Source organism: Tachysurus fulvidraco, chromosome 16 (assembly GCF_022655615.1).
Source record: "Tachysurus fulvidraco isolate hzauxx_2018 chromosome 16, HZAU_PFXX_2.0, whole genome shotgun sequence".
NCBI classification, from domain to species: domain Eukaryota; kingdom Metazoa; phylum Chordata; class Actinopteri; order Siluriformes; family Bagridae; genus Tachysurus; species Tachysurus fulvidraco.
This window is the reverse complement of record NC_062533.1, coordinates 2,307,556-2,330,000: the sequence shown is the minus strand read 5'-3', so window position 1 is coordinate 2,330,000 and position 22,445 is coordinate 2,307,556. Positions and strand designations below refer to the sequence as shown.

The 22,445-nt window shown below is 44.8% G+C and overlaps 1 protein-coding gene across 9 annotated transcripts in view; it reads right to left on the bottom strand.

The window, feature by feature from the left end:
• The window catches only part of enah (ENAH actin regulator), a 97,143-nt gene that overhangs the window by 72,963 nt on the left and 1,735 nt on the right, over positions 1-22,445 (bottom strand). For 6 of the 9 annotated variants that reach the window (XM_047801341.1, XM_047801343.1, XM_047801348.1 and 3 more), the window contains exon 1: positions 2,619-2,751. The exons of 2 other annotated variants lie outside the window; for them this stretch is intronic. In XM_047801341.1, coding sequence (XP_047657297.1) covers positions 2,619-2,707 — 89 coding nt within the window. In that variant the 5' untranslated portion in view covers positions 2,708-2,751. Of the gene's footprint in view, positions 1-2,618; positions 2,752-7,468; positions 7,651-22,445 lie in introns of those variants that run through there. One more of the 9 variants, XM_047801344.1, reaches the window with a different exon arrangement.

Sequence of the window (22,445 nt, the reverse complement as noted above, 5' to 3'; positions counted from 1 at the left end):
GAGATGAAATACAACTGAAGTAAAAATAAACAAAACAACGCGCCGTTCTCCAGCCACTCAGCAACCCGTGAATTATTTACACACACGGTGAGGCGAAGCTCTGGATATCGTGTCTATCATTTTACATCAAAGGCTGAGACACATTAACACGAAGAACTGGGAGTATATGAGTAAAACCCGAGGACGAGTTCTGGATCATCTTACAGACCGCTGAAACTGCTGAAGGGGTTAGTGACTGATGACTAATCACATTGTGCCTCACGATAATGCGCTTTATTATTATTCATTCTGAGTTAATATTAACACCTACAAGCTCCGGTGATCATCTGTATATGCATCTGTCACTCAACTGTCCAAAATGTTTAGTCTTTGTATTTTATTTGTAGTAGAAGCTCTTTGTTTCGTGTGGTTCGTTCTGTGAACGACAAAGTGGGCAAAAAACAAAAAAATGCAACACAATCGTTGAAAAACATCGAAACGTGACTCGAAATGTTTTTGTCAGTGTTTTATAAATTACTCAGTCTCTCCTTCATGATCTTACAGAGCTGGGAAAATTATCCAAAAAATGCAACACAATCTTTTTTCTTTTGCTAATTGATCCTGATCTGTAAGATCCTGAAGGAGAGACTGAGCAATTTATAAAACTGTGAAATAAAACAACGATTGTGTTGCATGTTTTTTTGTATTTTTGCTTTTCGATGTTTTTCTGGTGGATCAGGAGCGGATTCTCCTTTCTGAGAATTTAACGGCAAATGAGCAAGCAGCAAAGATACAGTCTGAAGAGTGTCGTGTGTAAAGAGTGTCGTGTGTAAAGAGTGTCGTGTGTAAAGAGTGTCGTGTGTAAAGAGTGTCGTGTGTAAAGAGTGTCGTGTGTAAAGAGTGTCGTGTGTAAAGAGTGTCGTGTGTAAAGAGTGTCGTGTGTAAAGAGTGTCGTGTGTAAAGAGTGTCGTGTGTAAAGAGTGTCGTGTGTAAAGAGTGTCGTGTGTAAAGAGTGTCGTGTGTAAAGAGTGTCGTGTGTAAAGAGATAGAAGGGTAGATAGTTTCATGTAGCTAAAAAACAAGAATGACACGGGATTGTGGAAGCAAACTGCAGAACAACATTCCGTCCCATCATTAGTCTTTATTTAGATGTGACAGTTTATATGTACATTAATGACACAGGGGCCATTTTCTAAACTGGTTATAAAAGCTTTGTAAAAGTCACAGTGTTGTCTTGTAGATAAGAGTTCTGGAGTTCTGATTGTGTCGAGGTTTAATGAGTGAAACCAAAGCAAAGCCAGAGGAAGCTGAGGGACTCAGTTACAACCTGTTTAATGTAATCAGCTCAGGGTCCTGGGTTTAGCAACCAGTTACAGCAACAACACTGTTACAGACACGTGCTGAGTGAGAACAGCATGCACACACACACTCACACACACACACACACACACACACTCACACACACACACACACTCACACGTACACACACTCGTACACGTACACTCGTACATTCGTACACACGTACACACACGTACACACACACTCATATACACACACGTACACACACGTACACACACGTACACACAAACACACTCATTCATATACACAGACACACCCACTCATTGGTTCACACACACACAGTCATTCATACGCCACATACACCCACTCATTCACACACACACACCCACTCATTCACACACACACACCCACTCATTCACACACACACACCCACTCATTCACACACACACACCCACTCATTCACACACACACACCCACTCATTCACACACACACACCCACTCATTCACACACACACACACACACACACACAGGGCTTACACTTATTCATACACACATACGGCTCTATTATTGATATCCATGCTTCAGCGTGTTCTGAGATGTTTATCTCCTCAGCACAGGTGTACAGGGGTGTACAGGGGTGTTATTCGGAGTTCTTGGAGTTATCAAAGCCTTTCTGTTTGTATGAAGCAGACTGACGTTCTCCTCTGATCTCTCATCACACCACACACACTGACCTGCTGCCCAGACACGGTGGTGTGTGAAAATGCCAGGAGATCAGCAGTTTCTGACATACTGCGGCGGCTCATACTTCTCTCTCATTCTGATGTTTCCTGTGAACATAAAGCTTGACCTGCATGTGTAGGAGGTTATGCAGTAGCTGATTGGCTAATTGTGTGAATGAGCATCCGATCGTTCCTATTAAAGTGGCCAGTGTGTCTTTGGATAGGAAAAAGTGGTTTATGGATGTATGGGGGAAATGGTGCAATGTGGTGTGTGTAGCTGTGCAAGTTAGTAGATGGGAGATTTCCTGCTCAATATTTGTTGACTGAATTTCCCCAACACACACACACACACACACACACACGTTTCTGTTCTTTTCTAAGCTCATAACAAAGCATTTCAGTGATCAGATCTTTAGCGTGCACAGCTACACCGCTGACACCATAGATAACGCTGCTGCTCCTCGGTCCTCACGGCTCACACTCGTGTTTATTTCACACTAAAAGCTTGGAGCGTCCGACCGGCTGATCCCGTTTAAAACGAAATCAACAGATTGTTCTGCAGCTCTAACACACCCACAGAAAGAAGGAGCCGAGAACAGAAAACGACACCTACGTACCGGTGGACTTCCATTTTTGAAGACGCGGTGCATCTTTCATGCAGGATGAAGCCAGACAGCTTGCAGTGCGTCGGAGGCTGGAGCTGCATGGCTTAACCCCCAGGAGCCCCGACGCTGCAGATTCCGTCCTGATCACGCTCGTCTGTTCATTGCCTTCGCCTGCTCAGAACGCATCGGTGATTCATTATTTAGAGACCAGCGCGAGTCAATGGTGCTTCTCCATGCCGCTCGCGTACACAGTCCCACATTTCACTGTGTCGGATGGTAACCTGGCAACAGGCATTCGAGCTCTCACGGTTGTTACGGACGATCACGTTGGGGGAAGATTCAATTTCTACACTGCGTTATAACTGCTCAACTAAGCAGGTTGTATTTTAATTTAAAAAGGAAAAAAAAGAAAAACAAATCCTCGCTAGCCCTCCCTCTTCCCTCTCTTGCTCTTTCTCCTTCCTTTGCCCCCCCCCTCTTCTCTTCCACCCCCGCTCTCCCCAGTGCCCGTTGTATGAGTGCTGAATTCTGTTTTGTGTTTCCCCAGCTAAGCATTCTCTCTGACACAGTGTTAGCCTGAACTCGGCACCCCGTGTGGAGAACACCGTTCGTCCGAGCGAGCTTCATCACATCACACAAAGACATACAGTTAATACAGAGAAACCTCCTTCTCACAAAGCAGTCACTAAATACACCAGGGCAGGGAATATGAGCCGGTGCTCATCGCAGCCACGCCGCCACTTCAACACACACTCAGCTCTGTTAAACGCTTAACAGAAGGAATTCTGCATCTCCTGTGTGTTAGTCATGAGAATTTCCCTTCCTTGGCAATAGACCGCCTTTGGCTGACCTGCATATTTCAGGATAATTCACCATGAGATAGATGCACTCCGGGGTTTTGGATTTGAGCGTGCTGTAAAGTGTTATATAATGAGAACAGTCCTAGTTATGACTAGTCCTAGAGTCCATGTGAAGCAATGATGACAATTACATGAAGGTGGTTTTCCAAGCTGTACACACAGGTGAAGTAATAAAGCAGCACAGACGCTGCTGCAGACACCAGGAAACACAACAGTGCAGCGACGGCTGATTCACTGCAGGTCCTGAGAACCAGCTGCACCTACAGGGTACCGGTGAGTAAGCAAGTCAGAGGGAGTGTGTGGTTTGGAGCTGAAAGTGAGCAGCGCACATGACACAGTGGAGGATGGTGGCGGTCGCTCTACTCCAAACTAGGAAACACAGTGGGATAATCACCAGTTCAGGTTTCCACCCTCAGGGGGTGCTAGATTGGCACGGATAAAGTAAGAAGCGGGTTGGAGTACGTGCCGCATCGCAACCTGCTCGCGTTAACGCTAGGCAAATCTTTGGTTCAACAACCCTTTAAAGCCTGTAATGCTGCATACAGCACGGGATTAGACAGCCCTCGGATTCAAACATCAACATCAGGTGTACTGACACTCAAATCATCCTCATCCTCACACACACTAGTTTAGTCCTAGTGCACTACAGCTACAGTACAACAGGGTCCTTAAACTCCGACTGGAGTCTCAAACAACTTGTGTCTGATAAATCGTCTTAAACCCAGCATCATTCTGCGCTTCATCAAACTGTAGGCCTAATTTGGAAAGTAAACAGGATTCTGTTCCGTTAGAGGGAAGGAATTGTTGATTCACGTGAGAAACGTCTCTAAAACCTCAAGTGCATCACCTTCCGACCCTTTAATTGCCAATTAACTAACAGGATATGACTCGAGCCCGTGGGCAGGTTTCTGCAGCTCCTCGTTTTAAACCCATCGCCTCCTGACGACTCCATTCCTCAGATTCCTGTGTCCCTGTCTGCAGCCACAACTCAACCCCACAAGGTGAGGGAAAATTGCAGCTGTAGAGAAGATTACTGTCCTGCAGGGGTGTGTGTGTGTGTGTGTGTGTGTGTGTGTGTGTGTGTGTGTGTGTGTGTTTCTACTGCAGCATTATACATGGGGGTCAAACGTTTATATCCTGCAAGTCACATTAATATCTCCTCATCCCTAGCTTTAAGTCTGTGAGTGTCTTATATTGGCAGGCTATGAGAGAGAGAGAGAGAGAGAGAGAGAGAGAAGGAAAGAGAGAGAGGGAGGGGGCGGGAGGGAGAGAGAGGAGGATGAGAAGAAAAAGAAGAGAGAGGCAGAGAGAGAGAGGTGAGAGAGGGAGAGATCGAGAGAGAGAGAGGGAGAGAGAGGAGAAAAGGAGGCGGGGGGAGGGAGAAGAGAGGGGGGAAGGAGAGAGAGGGGGAAGGGAGAGAGAGAGTCGGGGAGCGAGGGGGAGAGCGGAGAGGGAGGGGAGAGAGGGAGAGGGAAAGAGATGAGAGAGAGAGAGAGAGAGAGAGAGAGAGAGAGAGAGAGAGAGAGAGAGAGAGAGAGAGAGAGAGAGAGAGAGAGAGAGAGAGAGGGAAAGAGAGAGAGGGAAAGAGAGAGAGGGAAAGAGAGAGAGGGAGAGAGAGGGAAAGAGAGAGAGAGGGAAAGAGAGAGAGAGAGAGAGAGAGAGAGAGGGAAAAAGAGAGAGAGAGAGAGAGAGAGAGAGAGAGAGGGAGAGAGAGCTAAATGATTTGGTACTAATGCAGTATTAGTCTTCGTGTCTCAGGCTGTGGTAACCGATAGCTGCTACACAGAACAGATGCATTTCTCTTCTGTGAGATATTTATAGCGCTTCATACAGAACAGCACACTACAGAGGCTGCAGGAAGCGGAGAGCAGCAGCTTAACGCCTCGGCTGAAACACGGCGTTACCTTTTATTGTGCTGTGAAATATCAGAACGCTTTTCCTGTTAACTTTACAGCCTCAGATTTACTTCTTATGAATGATTTCAGCATTGACTAAAGGTGGGGGAAAAATCTGTGTTTCAGGAAATGTTCCTGTAATTCCTGGAAGTAATGTACGCCGTTTGTCATCCTGAGCACATCAAGAACATCTGCAACACACTCGCCGCGACAGGAAGTGGAGACGGCACTATAGCGTTCCAGCTTTCCTGATGCTGATCCCTGGAGTAGAAGCAGATATCTATACTCACGTCTGCTTTGTTTATTCAGTTTCAATATAACATTATAAACAATCATCACAATCATCAGTATAAACATAAATCAGTCCGAAAAAAAAGGACCATCGTGTCTCTTTATATGTAAACACATATAAATACAGTACAGACCAAAAGTTTGGACACACCTTCCAAAAGTTTGGACACACCCCCTATTCAACAGGACAATGACCCCAAACACACCCCCAGGCTGTGTAAGGGCTATGTGACCATGAAGGAGAGTGATGGGGTGCTGCACCAGATGACCCGGCCTCCACAGTCACCGGACCTGGACCCGATCGAGATGGTTTGGGGTGAGCTGGACCTCAGAGTGAAGGCAAAAGGGCCAACAAGTGCTAAGCATCTCTGGGAACTCCTTCAAGACTGTTGGAAGACCATTTCAGGTGACGACCTCTTGAAGCTCATCAAGAGAATGCCGAGAGTGTGCAAAGCAGTAATCAGAGCAAAAGGTGGCGACTTTGAAGAACCTAGAATAAGACATATGGTCTGTAATATTAATATATTATATATATATATATATGTTACCAAACTTTTCCATGTGTTACAGGATCAGAACGAATTCCTTCTTTTTCCCACCGATATCCGATCAACCAATTAGTTCCGATTCTGACCGGATTCTGATCCTCTGGATCGGTTCAGTTCCAATAACTAAATTAGTATGAAGCAGATACATTTGTACAAATTTACATTCCACTTCATGCCCCACCCCCTCCCCACCCCCAAAGAAAGCCAGACCAACCACTGAGCGACAATCAGGCTGCAGTCACGGAGGCCTCGTTTCCGTCGACTTCTAAGCTGATAGTCTGAAGCAAAATCAGATACGGGTGCGACTTAATCTGGTCTCTACGTGGTGACTCGTGTGTGAGCTCGGAATTTCCAGTGACTTTATATTTTTCTCCTCAGTAAAAGTAAAAACTCCAAACATCAAATACTTTTGCTTAAACCCACAAGTTTCTATGACACACCAAACACTTTTATATTACAGTACTTCAGAAAGGATCGTGGGCTCGCTAAAGGATTTATTTACAACGTTAAACACTTAAAACTGCAACAACAATACGTTACTTGAGGTAGAGGTAAGAGTTAGAGAATCCATCTGACATTGAGCTGAGAGTTTACACGTCATGACGTAATCTCCAGTAAATGAGCACAGTAAGCATCAATGCCCTTAGGGTTGTGTGATGCATTGTGGAAATTTTAGGAAGCGAACGTTCCAGTGTTGTGTTGGAGAAAGAGACAGACCATAAAATGGCTGACTCCGTGCTCAGAATCCTGACTAGTCAACTAGTAGCTGATTGAGACACTTTTTATCCATGTTAACAAGTGCGGATGTTGGAGAGAAGAAAAATTATGGATTTATTATTTCCATCCGTTTCTGCATGTAAGTTCATAATCAGTAGGTCACATGAGCGAAAATCTGGTTTTGCTTCCTGGGTGTAACTCATCCCGTCCAAATAGGGCGAATGCGTTCCTACACAAGCTTAGGTTACATTACACGAAGTCTCTTCACAAAAGCAGCTTCATCACTTAATTCGAACAAACGAATGCTGCTGAATGATGCGTTAAACAACCGGAAAGGTCTTCGAGAGCCTTAACGAAGCTTAGACTGAATGTAATAAAAACCTGAAAGTAAGGACAGATTAAACGACGCTTTTAATTAGGCAGTTTAGACATATCCAACTCTGATGAGTTCAGTTTGTAGGTCAGTGCCTTTAGACACAACCCAAGAAGCAACGTTTAAAGACTGATTATCTGGCACAGAACAGCCGAGTCTTCTACTGCTGTCGACTTACGCGTCGCGCGTCATCGCTGCATTCCTCTAAAGCTCCACCTGTGAGGAGAACGAACGTCTTCCTGACTCGCCGTGCTCCGTGTCTCTGAGTGAGCAGTGTTCGGTCCGCGGTCTGTCTGAGGCTCCTAAACAAGTCTCAAGGCTTCCCAGTAGAACTCCACCCGTTAGCGCTAAATCTGGCCGCATGTTCAGCCCCCCAGAGAATGTTCTCTCACCCCAGAATAAACCTGCTGACCAAAAGGTACCATGAGCTCACTTCATGTTTCAGGGCTGTCAGAAACCTTCTGCCTGTCACTGGATCTCATCGACTTCCCAAATGAGGAAGAGTCAAAGAGTTCAAATGTTAAAAAAAAAAAAAAACATGAACAATGGGGAAATAAATAAATAACTCCTAAACTAAATGCTTCCTTGCCTGTGATTTCAGAGAGTTTTTTGCCCCCCACAGATAACAGATCCTGACCAGAGGATAGAGCTTGCACAACTGTGTAATTTAGCCTTCTGGGAGCTTGAGGCAAACCGCAGAGCAACAACTCAGTGGTATTGATTCAAGCATTCAATTCTTCATCTGAAAAAAAAGGCCCAAGACTAAAGGTGTGGTCTTGACGAGATTTTTCCAATGTTTTTAATTCGCCTCCATCAGACGTTTCGGTTTGTTACCATGATAGTGTTGCTACAATAATTCGAGGTAAAAAAAGAGAAATAGAAACTGACACGCGTGCTTGCGTTACGCAGCCAAACCAGTTTGATTCTTCCAATAAAATAACATGACACACAACCACCGGTCTCAACAAAACAAATACGTTCCAAATAAAACACTCAGCTCACCACCCAGGCATTTTAATTCTCAATAAAAACAACCTCGAACATTAAAAAGGACCCAAATGTCAGCCAGTGGAGTAAAGATGGGGCAATGCATTCGGACAGGATGGGTAAATGGGGGCATTATTACGTACTGGTTTCAGTAATCAGAAGCTCTACAAGGACTAACAAAAGTTCAGAAGACAATTAATAAAGGTTTTCTGAGGCAACGTTCAGCTGTTGTTTCATGCTGTAATCAGAAACATTCGATGAGAGTAAAAATGCTGTAAACTCCAGGTATTTAGATGAAACTCACACATTCATACAGACGGTCTAATGAAATCAGAAGAGAGGGCTGACGTAGCTCGGGTCGAGTGTACTGGGGGTTTGTACGCTGGCATCACAGGATGCGCTCGCATGACTGGGTCCTTAAGCTGATGAGGCCTGAACCGGACCGGGGGAAAACACCAGCCTGCCACTCTAATGATGCTCATCCGCCCACAGCACGGACACCATAATCCCTAAATGTGTTAATGTCATGTTGATAATGTCCAGCCAGACTACAAAAAAGCCCTACACAGAGATGAGGCCTCACAGTGGGGAACTAGAGGTAAACACAATATGATTGCAAAGATGTTCTTTCAGCGGCAGAATTACCAGTGATGTGAGGGGCGGTGCGGAACAGAGCCATGACCTGCGCTGTAAACTGCTCTACACACACAGGCATGACTCTTCTTTATTTACACATGCCTCAATACTCGCTTCAAGTCCGTGAACACTATGTATGTTTAACTCATGTATGAAAACATCATCATCAGTCTCAGCACTCAGGCATCAGCATTTAAAAAAAAAAAAAGTTAGGTGAATTCAGCCAATGAATAAAGACCAAAACATTTGAAACATAAAACGTGTACTTTGTTATTCAAATTCCCGTTTTGTGTAGATTTAAATGAAGCCAACATGTCTCACAGCACTGGCCGAGCAACGCTGGCGTCGTCTTGCAGCGTGGCCAGTCGCGTCTCGTGAGGACGCCGGTCTCACGCCTAACAAGGCACAGATGGCAGTGAGAAGTGAAGCAACCGTAAGTTCATAATGGGATAAATGCACCAACGCTGGAATGTTAATCATTTCTTCAAAAGGACGACAAGCTAGAGAACAAAACCTTGTGTTTTTATCAGAAAAAAAACTAGAGATACGATTACGCTGGAGCCAGCCTTTATTAAAACAAAAAAACCCCAAATAAAAACAAATGAAAGTTCTCTGAACAATACATCTGCACGTTCTTACACCTCCATTTCATCCTTCAAACTTCAGAGATACATCTGATTTCTGAGGTAATCAATTCCACATGGAGGTGAAACGGAGCTTTAGTACCAAACATGGCAATAAGAGTGTGATGAGTCATGCTCCCAGTTCAGCTGCCTTAACCCCACTGAGTTCCCCCTCTCCCGTTCCCTCCTTCTCTCTTTGTCATTCTCTCTCTCTCTCCCTCTCTCCCCTCCCCCCACACCCCCCTCTGTGTTTGAGTAACTTGGCACAACAGCTCTTGCTCTGTGCGTGATTGTGGATGTACTCATGTCTCCACATTCCCCTGCTGCCCCTCCTGAGGAGAAGCTCGGTTCACCACAGTGATGAATCCAACAAGCCTCTTTCCATATTAGAGCGCAGGGAAAGCTGCATTCTTTCACCCCCTTCAACCTCGGTGCAGAACATGGGAGGAGTTTTCCACACCACAGACATAAAGAGGCACATACATGTACAGCTGAGGTCATAGGGTTACATGGGACGAACACTGATCATTTTCAAACAAGTCCATTACCATAAAAATTGCATGTGTGTGTTCCTGCAAAAACGTTCACTTCCCAGCATCTTCTGCATATTTGACTCCTTTCCAGCAGCAACTATATGATGTAGAGCTCCACCTTTTCCCACTCTTGACAAAATATTCCACCTGGTGCACACGGTCACTGATGCCCAAGAAGCAAAACAATACGTTATAAGCCGGGGGGTATAAATGTTTGAACAGGGTTGATCTAACACCACACACACACACACAACCCTGTGTACTAGCGGGGAATAGAAAGTGATGGAACATGGAAGATGCTTCCTTTAACCTGGTTCACTAAAGATAAAATGCATCTTTGTTGATGACCACAGGGAGGCAAAGTGCCATCAGCTGAAGGACACAAAAATAATCCAGCTGATCGTGCTTGTATATTTAAAGTGGCCAGTCAGCCGGCTATGGATCCTGTGTTACTAACAGTAGCCAGGCGAGCCATGTGGCCTGAGCGACCCGGCTAAGTGCTGCGACATACTGCAGTGTTCCACAGAGAGAGATAGACGACCCTAACTGCCCCGTTCTGGCATATACATCCAACTGGACTGATGCGATCAGTGAACAGCCCGAGGACGCTCCGATGATTTCCGCCGGAGGAAGAACGTCAGACACAAGCATCACATCAGTCTTCTGCGGTGTTTGTTTTCAGACAGAAATCCCATCACATAGACCCGCACAAACGTTTTCAATCATTTCCATCGCATGAGCCGTTAATGAAAGTTAGAATTGAACAGGAGGTGGGATCGGAAAGGGAGCGCAGAAAATCAACTGCTTTACTCTCTGCTGTTAAAGCATGGCCTTTATCTACTAAACTCACTACTGTTCAGTACCATGACATAACCGTCATTACGCACTGTTCAAGCACATGTTATGTCTGGGACACACAAAACTGTTCACACAACAAACTTTGAAGTTACACACGTCTCAGACCACCTCCACATTGAAGGAGGGCAGCGATGAGTTCAGGTATAAACATCAGGTCATCCAGGACACAATCTACAGAGAAAAAAATCTACAGGGAAACTTTAGAGAGTCTGGAAGTTGGGGCACTAAAGGATCTTTGCCGCCTAGGACCAGCATGATGTCAGGGGGCAAAGATCCTTTAGTGCCCCAAGGAACAGAGAGTCCAAGCTGGTGGCAATCGTGGCTACGACTCGCCTCATCTGTGTTTTACATGAGCGAGGATTCTTGCTCTAGAGTTTTAAACGTGTTGGAGTAATGTTGTTAAAGATTGTTCTCTAGAATCGGATAAGGACTTCAGATTTAAAAATAATAGAAAGAACAGCTTTCACCGGGGGGTATTAACAAGAGAGAGTAAGAGCTTACAGAAGAGAAAGCTGGTGGTAGGATGAAGCCAACAGGTCAAGTCAGGGTCTGGGAGGGTTAAGTGGTTTTTGCATCAGTATTAACTACATGGTGCCCACTACAGCGGACATGCTTGCTTTGCTCTCCTGATACCACTGTAATTTTCTGTGTGTATCAGTGATGTTGTTCTGCATCACAGTTCAGGAACATGACAGTAAGTTACAGTAGGAAAGGTATGCCTGGACCCAACCAACACCAGCCAGCAAAACATGGCAGCTCTGACCTCGCATTGGGGCATCCAAGGCAGAGACTAGGCAAGAAAGGTGGGCTACATACTAGGCTAAAGGCTAGAGTTACACGACCACCACTACCTAGTCTGCTGCTTACTCATGTCTACTCATTTGAAAACAATCTGGACAAGCTGAGAAACAGAACATCTAGTCGGTGTGAGATAAGAGAATGTTGTGCCCTTATTTTCACGGAAGCCTAGCTCTCAGACAAAGCGCCAGACACTGCTCTCATGCTAGACACACCAGCGTCGTGGGGGACCAGATGAGGTTGCAACTGATGGTGTGTGAATGTGAAGGTGGTTAGAAAACACTGTTCTGCAGACATTGAACTTTTGATGGTGAAGTGCAGACCCTTTTAACTACCATGGGAGTAGGTAGTGCTGTGTTTCTGCTAGCTGTTTACATTCTGCACAACACCATCAACAGCAGGATCCAGCACATCCAGACACACTGTTCGTTGTGGCTGCAATTTTAAATATTGCGGCCTCAGGAACATCTTCCACATGTACCATCAACACATGAGCTTCCCAAAGCGTACAGCACCGTGAAAGACACCTATAAAGTTGTAGCCCAGTCAAGCTGTGGACAGTTAGACCACATTTCAGTGTTCCTCTACCCTTCCTACAGGAACTCCTCAAGTGAACCCCCTAGTAAGTAAATTTATTAAAATGTGGACTGAACAATCAGAGCTGGTGCTTCAGGGCTGCTTTGAGGCTTTAAAATGTCTGTTCTGAATAGGGACTAGGAAATGTATTCTGCAGCTGTAACTGATACATCAGCAGATGCACTGAACATTATTCCCACAAAACTTTGTAGGATCTTTCCCAATGAAAAACCTTGGATCACCTGTAAGGTGCAGGCCACGCTACATGCTCATGATACTGCATTTGTCTCAGGTGACACTGAGGAATACCAAAAGGCCAGATACATCCTACATGGACAAACCAAGAGATATTAGACTATAGCTGGAGAGATATTACACCACTGCCCGACACGTGTGGTAAGACCTGCGGCACATTACAGAGTACCGACAGAGGAGTCAGGGAGTCATAACTGCCAATACCACACCATAACATTACTGTGTGTTTGCACAGAGTTTGCTCTTCAGAGCTAGCCATCATCACTAGCTCTGGTCAAGGCTTCAAGTCCACCACCATCCACAGAAAAACACTGACCTGCCTGAATCAATATCATCCCGGCGCACTTATTGTGATGACACGTATAAATGACCATCCCAGCCATATTGGACCCACAATAATTCACAAAGTCATGCGTCACAAGCTGTCTGATCAGCTCTTCACCATCACCCTGACACCCTGCCTTTGTAACTGGGTCATGAACTTACTTCAGCATGTAATAACGACTGCAGAGTTCATCTCTGGAGCAGCCTACTCATCTCTTCAGGACATTAATGCCTCTTTTCCACCGGAAAGAACCGGGTGCTGGTTCAGAGCTAGTGCTGGTGCTGGTTCAAAGTTGGTTCCACTGGCGAACCTTCTTAGAACCGGTTTGCCTTTCCACCGGCTAGAGAGCGTCACAGCGCCGAGTGTGACGTCACTGTTACGTGTCACGTGTCCCAGCGACGTTAGCGCAGCAGCGGCAAACACAAACACGACAACAATGGCGGATGTTGCTTTACTGTTAATGCTCACGGCTTTGCGAACCTACACTGGCATCCAAACGCGGCGAATAAAACGTGTACGTGCGGCTCCGTGTAATCTGTATAAACGGAGGTTGTAATCGATAAAGTACATAACGTTATTTTATCGTTAACACAGAAAAAAAAATTAGCCTTAGCATGTAGCTACCTACTATCATGTGTGCTGATAATGTAGCATATCGCGGCAAAGTAAAAGTGTATTAAACATTAGTATACTTAAGGTACATTATCAAATGTGCTAACAGTAGCCCCGCCCCCAGCCCCGCCCCCAGCTCCCGCTTAAGTCTAGACCAGCAACGTTTTGGTGCTACTTAAGAACCACTTTTCCTGGTTCGGAGCCGGTGCTTTGGCGGTCGAAACAGAAAGAACTGGTTCTAAATTAGGCTCTGGCTCCGAACCAGCACTCGAACTGCCTCGGTGGAAAAGGGACATCTAGAGCACGAGGGCCATCAGGAGGGCCCACATCATCATCAAGGACAATACACATCCACGATACAGCCGCTTCACACTTCCGCTGTAGGTTAAATGTTACAGGAGTGTGAAACCAAATATAAGAAGACTCCTGAACAACACCTTCAACACTAATCCCCATCACCCCAACTGATGCCAACACACTTTGTACTTTCCCCCAATAAACAGACCACTTTACTGCCTAGTCTTGTGCGTAAAGGTAGATATGCAAAGGAAGAATTTGAGCATATGGTTTAAACCACTGGGCTTTCACTGTGTAGCTGACAATAAACCTTTAGAATCATTAAAGGAAGTTGGGCTGGGGAGCTCAGGCTGCGGGAGGACTTTTTGGAGTCCCTTACTGATGATGTATAAGAAATAGAACGTGTGCCCAGCATTAAGGTCAAGTCTGTACATGTTCCAGTGATCCTCTTGGGTAGGGAGGCAGAGCCACAATGAAGGTGGTGAAATAAAGACACCGGGGGAATGGAGGGGGCAATCGTGGAGATCTCATCTACACCTTTATTCTGCAGGAGAGTTGCAGTGTGTTACAGAGAGCTCACTGACATCAGTCAGGTCCAGCAGGTCCAATAGCAGCCAGTAAATGGGCAGATAGAACAGATCCCCATCACAGAAACTAGATGCTTAATCACAGGCTCAGACTTCCACAATGCAAACAGCTCTCGATTAACTCCGCTCTAAATTAACTATTTGTTTTACAGCCTTTTCATTCTATGTAGATAGATTTGATTTTTGTCAGCTGTAACCATGTGGTCTCAGAGAAGTGGTGTTATTAAGGTGTTATTAAGGATTAAATAAAGTCTCTGGTTAATTCAGTAGCAGTAAGGTGATTATCCGCAGCAGTCTGACCTCACGGCTCAGACGGACGGTAAAACTCATCTGTACTGCAAACTAAATAAAAAAGTCTCACTCTGATTCCAGACATACTGTAGCTTCCTTAAGACAGAGACTCAAGCAGAAGACCAAACCTGAGGGTATTGATCAACACACTGAGCAGTTCAGGGTCATTAAAAAGACAGGACGTGTTCTCTGTATATACAAGTGCGCCGTTACACCCGGGCTCTGCTCCAGCCATCGATGTAGGTCACTATAGTAAGTCCCCTAATCGTAAGGCTGTAATCTCCACAGGGGCATTTTAGAGGAATTAAACTCAGCACTGCTTTTTGCCTCCAGGAACATGCAGTATCCTGACCATCATCCAACAGGGTCTCTTTTACACATACACTTTACCTACAGGCTTCAGCATGACTTTTACATACACTTCTACTCTATCTAATACTATAAAAAAGAGAGATAAATAAAAGAAGACCTCGACTGGGTTTAACCACAACAGTGAAAGCTTATGAATACATGAACATCATGCAGCTCATATCTCTGCTATGATGAAAGACCAAGTCCCTGGAACCTGGAAAATATTTCCCATGATAATTAGGTGGTATTGTGGTGGTACTGTATACTGTGTTTTATGAAGCGGAAATAATCTGCCGCATAACGTGAAGTTACTTTTTAATGGAAAAGTGTTTGATTTACTTAAGCAGAAAATTGTAATTACTGTATAAAATAAACACTGATTTTATTATTATTATTATTATTAGCACAACCACAGCACATCTTTCACCGAGCGTTATTATTAATTAAGGGCACCTCTGAGCTGGGTGTAGAATCGGTCTCTTGTGAGGCTTTGCACCCTTTTGAGTATAAAGAAGAGAGACGGACAGAGCGAGACGGAGAGATAGGCCGGGGGTCGTTAGCATGCTGGAGGCTCTGCAGGGAACAGCAGTGTTTAGTATGCCAGTATGCATTCGACTGACCGCAGAGGTGAACACGACTTGCTGGAGAAGGAAAAGGCTTACAGAAACTGACACACAAGTTACAATCAAATAAAAGAGCAGCAGAAGAATTACATTACTCTTTGGAATAAGTGCACGGAAACCTGCGCTTTGTTTACATCATTATTATATTACGGTCACGTTGGTGGCAGGAGAACAGCACCTGGAACCAGTGGAATTATACTGCTCCGTTATGGACACGAGAGACGGTGGGAGTGTAAAACTTGGGTGATGAGGAGATCTGAAGTGAAGCTCAAGCACACGGGATTCTACACAAAAGGATGTGATGATGTGCTCAGCTTGTGGTCTATAGACAGATTTTAATCGTGTTGTGGACCTTTGGGTTTCCCTGAGTTCACTGACCTCCTCTCACTTCCCAAACCCATGCTGGTAGATGCTCACAAGATTGTGTGTGTGTGTGTGTGTGTGTGTGTGTGTGTGTGTGTGTGTGTGTGTGAGATCCCATTCTGTTTCTTCCTGCACTTCCAGCACTAAACAAACTAAATAACTAAACTAAAAAAAAACCACATTGTGCTTTTAAGCTGATGATAACGAGGGGAGAATAAACGAGCCACCAAACACACCTTCATCCATACGTTTGTTCAGTGGTGTGGTTTAACGCACACAATGAAAGAGGCATGTTAGATGCACGTGTCACTGTTCTTGCTCATGCTGAGATGAACAGAGGATTGATGCTCAGTGTTTGTGTTTACTGACACTCACCTGTTTAATTACCCCCTCCCCCTCCGCCTCCCCTCCACCACACACACCCTAGAGAGAACAAGTGTGTGTTTATGCTTGACATGACACAGACAGCTGAAATCTCACACGGCATTTCGCTGCTTGCTTTGTAACTTTACAGAGACAAAAGATATCGTCAGTATGTGCCGATTATTCATGATGATGATGATGATGATTTAACGTCCAGCTTAAACAGTAAAAGTCTGCAATTTATCTGAAATCACTCAACAGGATGGATGAGAGAGAGAGAGAGAACAGTTTGGAGAACAAAATAAATCCGGTACATTCAGATATAGACTGGTGATTAGTTACTAGATGACTGGTGCAGAATAAAAGCCCCAGTGCGAGACAGGACGGGGCAGCACGAGATTTATAGCACACTAACAGACACATGCTTCCAGAGAAGGGCCACAAAGACCCGCTTAACCAAATAATGGTAACATAAGCCAGAGTGAATAAAGACTTTGGTGGTGGTGGTGTGTGTGTGTGTGTGTGTGTGTGTGTGTGTGTGTGTGTGTGTGTGTGTGTGTGTGTGTGTGTGTGTGTGGGGCAGTGAACGCAGGGCAGCTGTTCTTCACAGATGGGATCCCAGGGACCACCTGTTCCAGACTCGCACTGGAAAGAGATCCAGCAGGATGAGCCAAAGGCAGCAGAAATGAAGTGGGTGGAGACCGAGGCAGGCAGGAGAGGAGGAAAAGGGGGAAAGCGAGTGTAAGGGCCGAGGCTCTGTAGGTCTCTGTAGAAGATGGAGCAGAAGTTTCGGCTCTGAGACCGGCAGAGAGGCAGAATGTTTTTTATTTAGTTTTGTATACAGATGAAAAACACTCCTCCTCTGCTTGTCTTTTATTGCAGTCCTTTTTAAACAGTTACTGTAATGTGACCGAATGTCAGAGACTGTACACCGTCACCATCGGTAGTAGAGACGGAGTAGAACACCAGCCTGTATATAAAAGACAAAGGTTTGTTGCAACACTAAAGCTGAAGTGAAGTAGAAGAGCAAACCGAGTGATCTGCGGTTCTCCGAGGCGTCTAAACACGAGCAGATTCTGCAGCAGAAGAGAGGCACATGATGGGGTCCTGCTGTGGAAAAGTGGCCAGAGAAATTTCCAGAAAGTCTGTTCCAAACATTCCGACAGTTAGATGGTCTTCTAAACTGCCTCACAGAGTCACTGTACACAGAAGTTAGTAAGCAGACTGGACAGAGGGAACGATTCTTGCTCTAAACGATCAGGATGTGAAGCGTGTCTGGTGTGAACGCTTCACAGCTGCTTGGTTCACCTAAATGAGCTACAGGTTCTGGTCACACACAAAAAAACAAACGCTAATGTGGTGAAACGGACCAGACGAGACAAAAGTCACGTTTCCACAGCAGGAGCCTTTTAGATCAGAGGCAGCGTGGCATGACGGGCAACACGGGATCGTTTCCATCTCCCTTTTGTTTTACCGATGGAGAAAGAGTGCGTACATGCGTTTAGTAGCACAAACGATACAGAAAACAAATGTCCTTTCAACTCTCATCAAAACGTGTCACATACAGTAAGATCACGCGAAGGCTCCTTGTATTTAGAAAAAGAAAACAAATGCAGCCCAAATGGCAGGTCAACATGTTTCTCATGTCTAATAATAGCTTTAAGTTTAATCGTAAACTTCACAAGGCAGGATCAGCTCATGTTTACTGCGACGTTTACACTTTCCTCAGCATGTATCTTGCTTTAGAGATCCTGATCTTGATCTTGATGATGAGGTAAACACAACACACCCCAGAGAGTCAGATTACATCGAGAACATCATCATCATCATCATCATCTCCCTAAATGAATGAACTGCTTCTTATCTGCATATTTGCTTGATATCGTGTATTTGTCTAAAAAGTCTAATATTTGCCCTTATTTTGTGTCTCCTTGGTTAAATCTTCCCTTCAACTCAGTATGTTTTGAGTACTGCATTGTGCTGGCCAAATCTCCACAGTCTACAAAATCTTCCAGCACTTTGTCCAGCACTTGGACTCGAGTGAGTAGAGTCACACAGCAGCTCTTATTTCCTCAGCTGCTTCTTCCACACTGGTTTTGGAAAGCGCAGTGATTTGAGCATCTGTGCCGGTATCTACTGTTTCCACACACAGGCTGTTGTAGAAGCTCCATGTCTCACTCAGGAGACGCTGAACGATGCCCTGTGTGGCCCTCAATCAGACAAGAGATTATCATCTACAGCCCTTTGTGCTCCACAACTAACACAAACTCGCCGCCTCCCTGAATTTTAACCCGAAGCCAGAGTTGGATTGTTGCATCGACTTCTTTTTTGGAATTAGTAACACGTCTATTGCAGAAGATATCACTTTGTGTTGCCTTGGCAACCTTACCACGAGACCGAAAAGGCCGTCGGCCTCCGTGGCTTCGTCCTTCCGCCGCCGTGGATTTGAATGGCTGAATCGAACTCTTTACAGATTCTCGTCTCACTTCAAAAAAAAAAATCACTTCAATGCAATCGTGTGTGATTGTATACAAAGCGCTGGATCTGCACACGGTGGCATAATGATCCATATCCTCCTTCATACAGCGCAAAAGCAACCCCACGCACTGCCCTTCAGCTCCCTAGCAACGTGCAGCCGAGCACTAAAACACATCCCCACACAGTGACAGCGGCGGAAAAGGAGATTGTGGCGGCTCTCGGGCGCAAGAGAAGCTCTGCACATTCAGAGCAGAGGATGTAGGATGACAGAAACGGCACTAATCGCATGGGCTCGCTGCACTATACCCCGGGTGGTGTTGGTGATGGGGCTCTCCAACACCTTTAAACAATGCAGATACATTTTATACACACAGCCAGAACACACTTCCCGTACCCCGTGTTGTGAGAAACACAATATCTCATTAGGAGATAGTTTCTTTAAAAGGCTGCTCAAGAAGTGAACCATCAAGCACACGGAGCAGCAGCTCACCAGCTCACATGCATCAGGGAGGAGCAGAAATATTCAGCCTGCTCCTGATTGGCTAAGCTCAGTCCTTCAGGATTGTTCAGTGTTTGTGATGAACAGCTGAACAGAGTGAAAGAGAAGTGATGAACTGATGAATCAGGGCTGGTGGATGTGTTCAGGCTGAATCAGCAGGAGGTTGCAGAGCGGTTTGTGTTACAGGGCTGAGATCGCTGACCTTGGGCTTGTAAATAAGCAGGTCCAGGTGAGTGACCAGGCTGGGCAAATAAACCCCTCCGCTGCTCAAAGCCGTAGCTAACGTGACGTGATAATACAAAGAGCTAGTTTACCATTTAAGAGCGTTGACACGGACAAAGGGAAACGAGCAAGAACACAATGTCTTCTGACAGTGTCTCTAATGTAGCTCGCTGTTCTCACGTCCTCGACTAAGCATCACTAAGATGTTACTGACTGTTTCAGCTATGAGGAACTGAGCTCTCGGATTACATCACACATGAATATTATTATTATTATTATTATTATTATTATTATTATTTTAGCAGTCACGTTATGTTTAACGCTGCACGTTGAAGAAAGCCAACAATAACAGAGCTTTTTTTCCTGTTCCTCTGCTTGTGGAAGCGACGTATCCTCCAAACCACAACAACCGGCCAGACATGAAAACGGCTGGTCCTGAGAGTCCGGACTACTGATCTGTTCATCCCCACACGCTCATCAGCACTTTCTCTTAATCCATCAAAGTGCAACACACCAGATTAACCCACATATATTTACATCTAAATAAACCGCTCTGTAGATTCACATCAGCTGCACTTCCCCCTGAGCCATGGCTCTTCTGCTCAGAGACAATAAATGATGGTCTGAAAGTGGAATTAACACCACCAGGGAAGTGATGTGTACCCGTGTACACGGTGGCACAATGTCACACACGGGAACCATTTGCTTCTCCTACATGAGGGCTTTGTTCAGAACAACACATCACCGTCATATACATACATATACATATGGAATATGAGAATGTTAATGAGGTCGTACTCAAGTTTTCATCCCTTATGGGCATTCAACTTAATATCCTGCAAAACAATTTGAGGAAAAAGCAATGTCATAAGAAAAGAGAGAGAGAGAGAGAGAGAGAGACCGATGGATGGATAATACGACAGATAGGAGATTTTAGAGTGAGAGAGAGGGATATATACAAATAGACAGATGGATAGACAGACAGAGAGAGATACAGTCCGATGGATGGAGAGATAAAGTATTTAGAGAGAGAGAGAGAGAGATTTATCAGAGGACTCCAGAGGCTCAGAAAATCAGACTTGGATAGCATAGACTGGATAGTCGGTGAAATGACTGCAATGAAAGTGTAACCGTGGTGTAAAGTAATCACTCGTTTTTCCTCGCACACGTTCCACTCCTCCTTAGATGAAGGTGTCTCCCTCACCATGACGTTTATAAACAAGCTCTATGCTGGATGAATGCGTTTAGTCATCACTCTCTCTGTGGTCACTGACCGATACGTTATACAGGACGTAACGTTCAGGTCTGTACTCGTTTACACATCAGTTCCCCGGTGATGAATTGTGAAGGGGTTTTGTGTGAACAACAACCAAATAAAAGGTAAAAATCATAAACTGATAATAAAGTTAGACTCCAGCGAGACCGGTCGGAGTTAATGAAAGGAACAGAACGACGTACGAGATGCAATCGATTGTGAGGAAACTCGCAAGCAGACTAATAGCCACCGAAAGTTTTGATTCGTAAACCCGTCACATTAGACATATTTATCATCACACACACTGTGGTAGAATCACGGCTGAGCCGCTGAAGTGTGTGTGAAGATGTAGATGTTCTGCTTCAGTAAAAGACCAGAGCAATCTGAGAGAACACATTTCAACTAAAACGTCATTTTGTGGGGAAATCACATAAAAAGAAGTCAGAGCTAAATGGAAACTATGGCGCAAGAAAGTCCATTATTTAGCACATTGGAGATGGTGGAAACCTTCTGTTTGGTGATCGGCTTTTCGTGACTCTCTGCTGTGTTCTTGGGATCGGACAGCAGTTTACGAGCAGTGTTCATCTGCCTCTCGTGTATAGTGGATTGTGTGTGTAGGAGGAAGGGTGGGGTTGTCATAGAATAGACCATTACTGAGAGAAGAGACAAAAAAAATGAATAAACATCAGAGGAATAAATGCTTTGGAACACGGGCAAAAAAATAAAGCATGGATCTTGTTTCTCAGTGAAATCTAATTGTGGTCAGAACACAGAGGCAAGGCTGCAATCACCGCTCCGGCCTTGCTGAGAATGCAGAATTTTGCATATTTAGAAAGCAGGGAAAACCTCAGACACACGAGGACTCGAAGCACAACAAATCGAGCCTCTCGGTCTGAAGCCGAACAATAAGACATGAATCTGTAAAGGCCATGGACAATTTATTTTTGGCCAGCAGCAGTCAATAATAAAGTGAAAGAACAGGAACGTGTGCGTCTCAATTCCAGACGAGAACACAGAAAAGAGCCTTGGGCTAAAATAAAAATATAATAAATTGCTAAAAAAAAAAAAGGCACATTAGATGAGTTGTTATTAGAAGAAAAACAGATCAGTATATAGTAGAACCAGGAAAAAAAGGTCTTTGTTATTCCACCTGCTCTCCTCATAGCTTGAAACTATTTAAAAAAAAAATAAAAAAAAAAGGGCCCAAAATCCTCTCACAAAGCCGTGTGAATGAGAAAGCCACGGTGCGGCTCACAAAATTCAATGAGTTTTCTTCCATCGTTAACACACACCGATGGGGCTGTAACTGGGACAATAAAAACACCTTCGGACTACAAGTCCTAAACTACTGTTACCTTCCCCCAACAATCAACATGACGGCGTGATCAGAGAAGTCGTTGTCTTTGACTTCCTGTTTAAAGCGAATACTATTCGCATATTTTCACATATTACTGATCGGAGTAAACAAACACACAATAATTCTCCTATGAGGAAATCTATAGAGAACTAATTACAACTAGTTCATGCTAAACTGGCCAGACTGCATTCTGTGCACGTTAAACATTTCTTTATCATCTGTTTGGCCGAAGGCGTCTTATCTACTGCGATGTGGACCATCTTGTT